Source organism: Leptonotus elevatus, chromosome 1 (assembly GCF_054856555.1).
Source record: "Leptonotus elevatus isolate MCC_2025b chromosome 1, RoL_Lele_1.0, whole genome shotgun sequence".
NCBI classification, from domain to species: Eukaryota; Metazoa; Chordata; class Actinopteri; order Syngnathiformes; family Syngnathidae; genus Leptonotus; species Leptonotus elevatus.
In genome coordinates, this window is record NC_141239.1 from 50,389,110 (window position 1) to 50,399,386 (window position 10,277).

A 10,277-nucleotide genomic window follows, 5' to 3' on the forward strand; every position below is an offset into this window, starting at 1 on the left:
GCATGAATTAACAAAGGATAGTCTACATACAGAGGAAGAAACGTGGCACTCTGCCTTTAAGCATTTTTTTTCCCCTGTTGGATGGCCTTATAAAGGATTTATCTTCTTAAAAATGCCAAATACTGTAGCGTGTGATGATGGAATTCTGCAGGCACAAAAAATAAAGATTTTGATTTTTTATACAGCTTTTGATATGCCTAATTGCAAATTCCAACAATTGTATCCAGCATTGTGTTCATTTATTGCAATACTATTTAGCTGCACTGACCGCATTACAGAAATTGAGACCTTAATACAGATGTCGTATGATCAATTGCAGTTTAACACCAGTGCAAAACCCTACAATTAAAAAAAAAAAAATACATTAAAAATACTTTTGGGGGGTTTTTCTGTTCAGGCTAAGTTAGTACTGAAAGAGTTAAAGGGTGCCTGAATTGGATTCTTTCGCCACATTCTCCAGTGTCATGGCAACAATTGAAAAGTTGTGTAAGCCAGGAGATGTGCGGGTTTTGCTAGGAAAACCGGAGGAAGTTACTCAGTTCGGTAAGTGAATGTTGTTTTTCTGACTTATACGAACGTATAATTGTATATATTCTGAACCTATACTTTTATTGAATAGCATACAGAGTATATCTTGCACTGAGGCAATTTAGTCAAAACCTGTGAAGAAAAGACCAAGAAATACACTAAAATGTGTAGCAATAGCTAATATCTACAATTTACAGTTTGGAATATTTCTTCATTAATACTCTGCTTAACCAAGCTGGTAAGCCTCTTTTCATTGTTGTGCTGTTGTGGAATGATCCATTATATTCTATTATTCTACTGCAGCCTTTGTGAACAACAAAATCTCCCACCAATGCCATGATACTTGAGGTGGCCTCAGCCCTCTTTATTTCAGCATATTGGTTGTTGGTAGGTTTGCAACATGCACTCTGGGTCAAAAGTAACCCAATTATGGATCAAAAATGGACTGATCTGTTTCATGGGTCAATTTGTCCCAACTCTCTGGGTTGTTTTATACAAATGACCCAATTTTTGACCTTAGCACAGGATCTGATCAATATTTATGAGTTGTTCTACGCACACACACGAAAACAAATCTTGACTCAAAGTTGGGTAAAATAGATAAATTTTTTACCCATAGTTGGCATACTTTGCATCTGAATCTGTTAGCTCTTCCATTTTACAATTAAGTAATAACTACAGTAGTTTTTATATAATGACAGTATACTAAAGATATATTTTTTGACGACCCCTGAAGTCACAACACCCTTAGCATTCACCTTCAGTATATTGCCTGATCATATAGGCAAACATTAGGCCTCATTAATGATCCTGATCTTGAATGAACATCTACATCAACCAGTCAATCTACTCAACCAGTTTATGTGTATATTTGCAGAGTCTCAATGTTTTCCCTGTCAGAGTTAGTTCTGCTGGATCAGCATGAGAACAGGTCCAAACTGCTGAAGCCCTGGTGGGAGGTCTTCATGGACTACGCTGTTGTCCTGATGTTGATGACCTCAATTCTTGCTAGTACAGTGCAGCTGTCCAAAGACAAAGTGGTTTGCATTCCTTTGGATCCTCTGACTTCAGCAAATTCAAGTTATATCCCCTCAGACTCTTTAGCATCACGGTCGCCGGGGGGCACTGCAGCTGATGTTGGACGAAGTCTTCATTTGACTGCTTCTGGTCGACACACTCATCTGGTTTACCAGCAGTATGTCTATGTTAGCCAGGTACTCTATCAGCCTTGTTTGCCTCGAACGCCAAATCATGTTAAAACTCAATCAACGCAGACAAAACAGAAGCATGCACTTGCGTAAATTATAGTTGTCTTGATATAATTCTTGAGGACCACATTAAAAGGCGTTTTTTTCTTCTGCATCCCTCTCGATGACCAACTAACAGATTAAATGTGCTATAACAGATCAAATAAGTTTGAAATCACATTTTTCAGTACGATATTGTTGATATATATCTTCCTTGTAATTGTTAAAGCATTTTGTTCAATCAAATATTGCATATGCTGTATTTTAAAGGATCTAACGTAAGCGTAACTGCAGCATCTGTGTCAGGCTCATTCACGGTGCGCGTGCTAGTACGTGCACGATCTTAAAGCGACAGCCACAGTTGACAAACGAAGAGATGAGTTCAAATGAGGTCAGAAAAACTCCGCCCCTCCCCAAGGAAACTGTGGAGTGTGATAGATAAATAATAAGATAAAAGCTGGTAGGTGCAGTCAAAGTAAAATAGTCAGGGATCTTCATACTCATCTGGGCATTGGTGGAGCAAGCATGATGTAGAAAAAGCCACAAAATCTAAAAGTGAGGCAAGTTTTTAGTCATAATGTAGTATTTCCCTAAAACCAACGTCATTCTAATGCTCATATTATCAGACAAAAGATTATTTTATTTTTTGTGTGTGTGGTTTTTTTACTAAAAGATTTAAATAGTTCTTCTTTTCTTTTTTTAGCTATGTTTGTTCCGACCAGTTAGCATAGCAGCTAACACATTAGCATTGATTTTCAACCATGTTACTTGGAACCCTGTTGATGTAGTCTAATCAGTAGGCTAATACTAAAATCAAATTATAATTTCACTTTATATGTTTGTTTTTGTATTTGTTTACTCGTTATTTTATTATGCAATATTTTTAAATATGTTTTTCATGTGCCCGAATATCTATAAATATGTACAAAAGAGAAAAAAAAATTCTCAAATGACCCACAACCTAACTGATTATTGGTTAATGACTCTTTGTGTGACTTTGCAGGTGTGCTACCATGAAATTTTGCCTTGGTCCTCCCGGTTCTTCCCCTACATATCGCTGCTGCTGTCTCTTATGTTGGTGGGCAGCGGCTCCTTCTGGCTCCGCTTCCCCCACACGTCTGCGCTCATCGAGCACTTCCTCGCCATCTTGGCAAAGTGTTGCGAGTCACCGTGGACATCCCAGGCCCTGTCCCACGCTGCTCAACAGGAGAACCTCCAAGACAAAGAAGTGCCACAAGAGAGACAAGGAACAGCACGACCTCTTCCCTCTTCCTCCTCACCCCCGCCGAGTGGCCGGAGCCTAAATTTGAGAGTTGAATCGAACCCATGCAGGACGATTTTGAAATGGTCAGATTCTGCCACACCTCCTTCCAGTCACTCCAATGTGTCCGCTGGGCTTACCAGTTCCTCGGTGCACAGCCCTCCTCATCTCAAGCAAAGAATCAGTCTGGATAAAAGCGATGGTGAGGAGGCCAGGGCCCTGTTTGAACGGGTCAGGAGATTTAGATCCCACTGTGAAAGCTCAGATGTCATTTACAAGGTCAGAAATCAATTTGCATATGTTATTTAATCTCTGCTTACAACAATAACATTAATATTTAGGCCGGTGGTCAATCAGTTAGCACATGTGGCACACCGTTTTTGCGGTGGTGGGTTCAAATCTGGGCTCTGGCCTTCTGAACCCACCACCTCCAAACTGTGAGGTGAATGTGACTCCTCCACCATGCTGCCACATTTATAACAATATTATTCAATTCAAATAACAGTAAAAATTCAAAAGATGTCTGCCTTTTTTTTGCCCCTAGGTGTACTTGGCCCAGACTATATTCAAACTGCTGATGGTAACTCTGATTGGGAGTTACACCGTCCCTCTTCTCAACTCTTTTTCCTTCACCCACGTCTGTCACGCTGAGGTGCAGTCCTTGGTGGGCTACGCTGCCTTTCAGTGTATCCACGTGCTCTCGTCCTTCCTGCACAAACTGCTGTTGACCTACTTGACCTTATTGGGACTGTACGGCCTGCTTAACATTTACACCCTTGGCTGGGTTTTGTACAAGTGGGTCTTTTTTCTTTTCTTTTTTTTTTAGTAAACTTGTTCAAATGTTAAAATACATACAAATATGAAATTAAAATAAAATAAAATTCAACTTTAAAAAGTAATTAAAAACAATATATAGTATTATATACTGTAAAAAGTATGTGCATACTTTGTTCATTGTATTATATTCAGGACATACAGTAGTTTTGGTTTGTCTGTCTCACAGTCCTGTGTTTAGTAGTTTGTAAATGGTTCAGTTTTTACAACATTTTTTAGAATGACAAAAAAAAATGCATTTTGGTTCACAGACATTTAAAGTTGAATTGTCTTTGTCAAAAGTGTTATTTTTGGTCAGATTGTATTTTGCGACGCCTAACTCTATTTTTCATCTGATTTGGTTTGGTCTAGCTCTCTCTGCGAGTATCCCTTCCATTTGCTGAAGGAGACGAGGTTCCTGAGAGACATGCCTGTGCTGAGGAATGACCTGGCCTTTCTTTTACATATGTTAGACCAGTACGATCCTTTGCTGGTTCAGCGCCTCTTTGTTTTTCTCTGTCCTGTCAGTGAGAGTCATTTGCTCGAGACATGTTTGGGAGAGGACAGTCTACATGCCTTGACTACTTCCGACCTCTGTGATCGCTCCTGTCTACATCTGGTCGCCCTTCCTCAACTTCCTCCTGCACTCTTCACACTCAGCCACCTTCAAGTCCTCAAACTGGAGCTCATCGCAGATGCTCGGTTTACAGTGCAGATGTCCAACATGACCTCACTCAGGTGAATGCATATCAACACGACAAATTGCAATTTCCACCAAGTCCCAATGCTTAACTGTTGATAAAACAAATTAAAGTGGAAGTCAACCGTGAACATTTCTTGACAATAATATGTTATATGTGACCTCACTTGTCTAAACATGACATTCTGATTAATATTATTACATTTATGGACTATGAGTTATGTAGAAAAATCCAGCCGTTTTTTTATCCATCTTGGGGGAAGCCATTTTGCCACTTGCTGTCGACTGAAGATGACATCAATGTCATCAACGACAACGACAACGACAACGACAGCTAACCTGTTTTCTGAAACTGAGCTGTGATTGGTTGTTACCTGAGACCTGAGCAACTGTGATGTCATTTTCACTCAACAGCAAGTGGCAAAATGGCCGCCTTCCGATATTGATAAAAACTACTGGACTTTGCTGCTTAACCCTATGAAGTCTGAACCATGAAATATATTAGAGAAAATTCTGATTCTTTGTAAATAAAGTATTTATTGGTCATTTTGAACAAAAAATTTTTTTTAATCAACTTCTACATATGACTTTTGATTTGTGTCATATTTGATACATCTGGTCACAATGCTTTAAATTTGTACATTTATAACTGTCAAAAATATAATAATAAACAGACATATTAGTATTTTCAAAAATCAGAAAGAACATTTCCCCATATTTATAAGCATAGGTGTCTCAAGGTCGCTGGAAAAGCCATCAGCTGGGTGATACTGACTCTAATGGATTATCCGTGCAATGCATGTGTCACATCATATACAAACCCAATTCCCAAAAAGTTGGGACACTATACAAATTGTGAATAAAAACTGAATGCAATTATGTGAAAAGGCCAAATTTCAATATTTTGTTCAGGATAGAACATAGATGACAGGTCCAAAGTTTAAACTGAGAAAATTTATCATTTTAAGGGAAAAAATATGTTGATTGTAAATTTCATGGTGCAAACAAATCTCAAAAAAGTTGGGACAGGTAGCAATAAGAGGCTGGAAAAGTCAATTGCACTTAAAAAAAATAAACAGCTAGAAGACCAGTTACCACTAATGAGGTCCATTGGCAACTTGATTGGAGTATAAAAAGAGCTTCTCGGAGTGGCAGTGTCTCTCAAAAGCCAAGATGGGTAGAGAATCACCAATTCCTCCAATGTTGCGCAGAAAGATAGTGGAGAAATATCAGAAAGGTGTTTTCCAGCGAAAAATTGCAAAAAGGTTGAAGAAATCATCATCTCCAGTGCATAACATCATCCAAAGATCCAGAGAATCTGGAACAATCTCTGTGTGGAAGGATCAAGGCCGAAAAATCAAAATGGATGCCCATGATCTTCGGGCCCTTAAACGGCACTGCACCGCAAACAGGAATGCGCACTGTAAGGGAAATCACAGAAAGGGCTCAGCAATACTTCCAGAAAACATTGTGGGTGAACACAAGGACAACCCAGTCAGCACTCCGTTTATAAGCCTGCATCTGTGATGGTATAGGGTTGCATGAGTGCGTGTGACATGGGCAGCTTCCACATCTGGAAAGGCATCGTCAATGCAAAAAGGTATATTCAGATTGGAGAACATCATATGCTCCCATCCAGGCATCATCACTTTCAGAGAAGATCTTGCATTTCTCAACACGATAATGCCAGATCACATGCAGCACCAATTACAACAACATGGCTGCGCAGGAAAAGGAAATGACCAGCCTGCAGTCCACTTCTTTCACTTCTAGAGCACATTTGGCGCATCATAAAGGGGAAGGTGCAACAAAGGCAGTTGAAGAGTTCGAGAGACGCGCGTTAAGACAAGAATGGGACAGCATTCCTATTTCTAAACTTGAGAAACTTGTCTCCTCGATCCCCAGACGTTTGCAGACTGTTGTAAGAAGAAGAGGGGATGCCTCACAGTGGTGAAAATGGCCTTGTCTCAACTTTTTGGATATTTGTTGACACCATGGAATTTAAAATCAACATAGTTTTCCCTTAAAATTACACATTTACTCGGTTTAAACTTTGGACCTGTCATCTATGTTATATTCTGAATAAAATATTAAAATTTGGCACTTCCACATAATTGCATTCAGTTTTTATTCACAATTTGTAGAGTGTCCCAACTTTTGGGGAATTGGGTTTTTACGTCAGGGTTTTAATGGGGGTAAAAAAATATTATACTCATGAAATAGAGGGCTCAAAATGTATTGTATTTAATAAAATAAGAACTAAAAACTGACATTATAATCCCCAGATACTATAGAAAAAATGCTGCAATATATCAAATATGGTCAAGGATGATGAAATGGATGATCTTAGACACAACTAATACTGTATTAATTGTGTCTAATTCCAATCAATGCAACCAAGGTGTGTTGCATTTAACACATTATTTTATTATTACTACAACAGGGAGCTCCACCTCTGCCAGTGCACAGCAACAGTAGATCCCGGCGCCCTTCAAGTCCTCCAAGAACGTCTTGAAGTCCTCAACATCACCTTCACCCACTCATCAGAGATCCCAAGCTGGGTGGTCTCCCTCCACAGCCTCCGCGAGCTTCACCTATCTGGTCGCCTTGGTCGCAACTGGCCCCTCGGGAGCCTCCAAAACGTGCGTCGCCTGCGCGCTCTGGTGATTCACGGCACGCTTCAGCGGATCCCCGCAGTGCTGCATGAGGTGGCTGGCAGCTTGGTGAGGTTGGAGATTGGTAACGAAGGCACCAGACTGCTCGGAGTGTCGGGCCTGAAGCGGATGGTCAAGCTGTCAGAGCTGCAGCTGCGGGGCTGTCAGCTTTCACGTTTGCCATCTGCCCTGCAAGCTCTAACCAAACTACGGGCTCTCGACATGGACACTAATAGGCTGAAAACTCTTGAGGAACTGTTTAGTCTAGCTCACCTCGATTGTCTGTGTTGCCTCCGACTTCCCAATAACTACATTGGAGCACTACCTGTTTGTATTGGGGGACTACGGGGCCTTCAAGTCCTTGATCTGTGCAACAACCAAGTCCAGGATATTCCTTTGGAACTCTTCTCTCTTTGCAAACTTCAAAAGCTGCTGTTGGCTGGGAACCTGCTTCAGACGCTGCCTGCTGAGGTGAAATCCTTACAGCGGCTCACAGAGTTGGACATCAGTAGGAACAGGCTCCAGAGTCTGCCTCCAGAGTTATTCAGTAACTGTCTGAAGCTTTGCCTTTTAAATGTATCACACAATTCTTTACAATCATTACCAAATGGGATTTCATCCTTACGTCAACTGTGCAAGTTGGACCTGCGTGATAACAATCTGCTTGAACTTCCCGCTGAATTGGGCCGCTGCTCAGGTTTGCGTGGAGGTGGTGTCCTGGTGGAATACAGTCTTTTTCTCTCATTGCCTCTACGTGTGAGGGACTTTTTGAGCCATTCTTGCTGCTCGGGGTCAATTGAGTCGGATTTGGATGATTTTCCACATTTTTCTCCTTCACAGTGGCGATTCTCATCAGCTATGGAATCACAGATATGAGATGAAAGAAAACATATCAGTTTTCTGTAGCGCATGTTCTCATCAGAGTCAGGGGTAAACAGTAGGGGTGGGAATCTTTGAATGTCTCACCATTCGATTCGATTCCGATTCGATTTTCGATTAGGGACGCCCCCCCCCCCCCTCCCGAAATGATTTGATTGACAATGATTTTTGCTTCAATTCATAGATGTTCAAGGAATCGTAATGATTTACTCCAGTCTGACTTGCTAATGCTAATTAGTGCTCTACTCGCGGCACTTTTATCACTTAAAAGAACGGCTCCATGCTGTGAAAAAAACAACTTTTATTGGAATAACGTGATTGTGACTTTTACCTTCTTCTCTCTAATGTGGCTACAATTTAACAGTGTATCAGACTGTATGGAACCACACTGCCCCTAAGTGGCCAAATCGGGTACAACATGACAGTAGGGAAGACAGTATAAAATAATTTCAATAAAATCGATTTTAGGACATTTAAAACCGATTCTGAATCGTACTAAATGAGAATCGGGATTCTTATGAGAATCGATTTTTTTGGCACACTAGTAAACAGGAGCCTGTCTTAGCTGACTAATTAGAAAGAGACAAGGTACAACCTGGACTAGTTGCTAGTCAATTACAAATGGACAACGAAATATTGACAATCATTTTCACACCTATGAACAATGTAGAGTCTTCACTGAAAATGTACTAATTGCTACTACACTGCTGCATTGGAAATTTAACTACTGAAAGTATTACTTTTGTTTGATACAGTGGGAGTAGGATTTTAGTACAGCTCAGATCAAGAGCTTTTGCCATGTTTATGTAAAAGCTCTCCAAATCACAAACTATCTTAAACTACAATAAGCAACAAACGGCAACATCAAACCAATTTATACTGATTTATACATTTGTGAATGTTTTTTGACCTGTTTAACCTATATTGAGGCTGATTCATTTTTTTCATGTACCAATGCACTTACATCTTTTAAATCAAAATCAGTTTTCTGATTCCAAACAGTGTTTGTTACACCACTAGTATCTGCAGATTGAGATGTAAATTTAATTATTATTATTTTCACCCCAGCGAGGATAAGCAGTTCACAAACTGGATGGATACACATTTGACAAATTTTGTTTAATTAATGTTGTATTCTGTCTTTTTTATGTGAATGTGGAGAGTTGTCCCCATGTTATTTTAGACAATGTGCAATTTTTCCCCGTTTGTATAAAAATGATTTTGCAATCAGACAATGTCACAGTGTATATTGTATGTGTTGTTAACGTGATGCTTTCAATCTTAGCAAGCACATATTTCCTGGTCAAATTCTAAATAGTCTTTCACTTGTATAGAGATTTTATACCTACACTCAAGGTACGCAAATAACTTTATCAGTGATATTCATTATTCAATATCAGGAGCTAGTGGTTCAGGACTTGCTGAAGGACACTTCGGCATGGCCACAGGGGCACAGGACCAAATCCAATCCTTCAGGTTGGAAGACAACTACTCAACCACTTGAACCCATACTGCCAATTGTGTTTATAAATCACTAATGAGAGTCTCGTGTTATGAAGTGGTTTTATAGTTGTTGATAACTTCTTACCCAATATTAATATTCGATATTCTATAAAATATGTTGGTAAACTTTTAAATGGTTTTAACTGTGACTGTTGAACTATTTTAACATAGCAAATAAATTTACCAACTCACAATGCCCTTTTGCAGGCTGTCAATTACTACGTGACTGTAGGGTATTAGTTTCAGTCAAGTTGTTGTTACATCATCAAAACTGGGCTTAAAGTGGAAGTAAAAACGTTCTTTTTTTTTACAATAATATGTTGTATATGCCCCCTCTATTCTAAACACGGGGTTCTAATTAATATTGTGCTTGTGAAAAACTGTATAGGTAAAGCAGCAAAATCCACCTGTTTTTAATCCATCCCGGGGGGTGTTCCGTAATTTTGCCATTTGCTGTCAACTGAAAATGACATAACAGCTCGAGGCTCAGGAATGTAATGGCCAATCATGGCTCACTTTCAGATGTGATTTTTTATTTTTTTTTGCCTTGAGCAACTGTGATGTCATTTTCAGTTAACAGCAAATGGCAAAATTAAGGAACACAATTTTGCTGCTTTACTTATATTCCACAATGGTAATATTAATCAGAATGCTGTGTTTAGACTAATGTGGCTGCATAGAGCATATTATCG

General features: G+C 39.5%; 1 protein-coding gene across 1 annotated transcript; it reads left to right on the forward strand.

The window, feature by feature from the left end:
* Positions 1 to 496: 496 nt before the first annotated feature.
* On the forward strand, positions 497 to 9,712 carry LOC147184288 (volume-regulated anion channel subunit LRRC8D). The gene is made up of 6 exons (XM_086067555.1): positions 497 to 543; positions 1,406 to 1,742; positions 2,779 to 3,315; positions 3,581 to 3,831; positions 4,222 to 4,587; positions 6,993 to 9,712. The coding sequence occupies exons 2-6, from the start codon at positions 1,413 to 1,415 to the stop codon at positions 8,077 to 8,079; spliced, it is 2,571 nt and encodes an 856-aa protein (XP_085923681.1). The 5' UTR covers positions 497 to 543; positions 1,406 to 1,412; the 3' UTR covers positions 8,080 to 9,712.
* Positions 9,713 to 10,277: the final 565 nt, after the last annotated feature.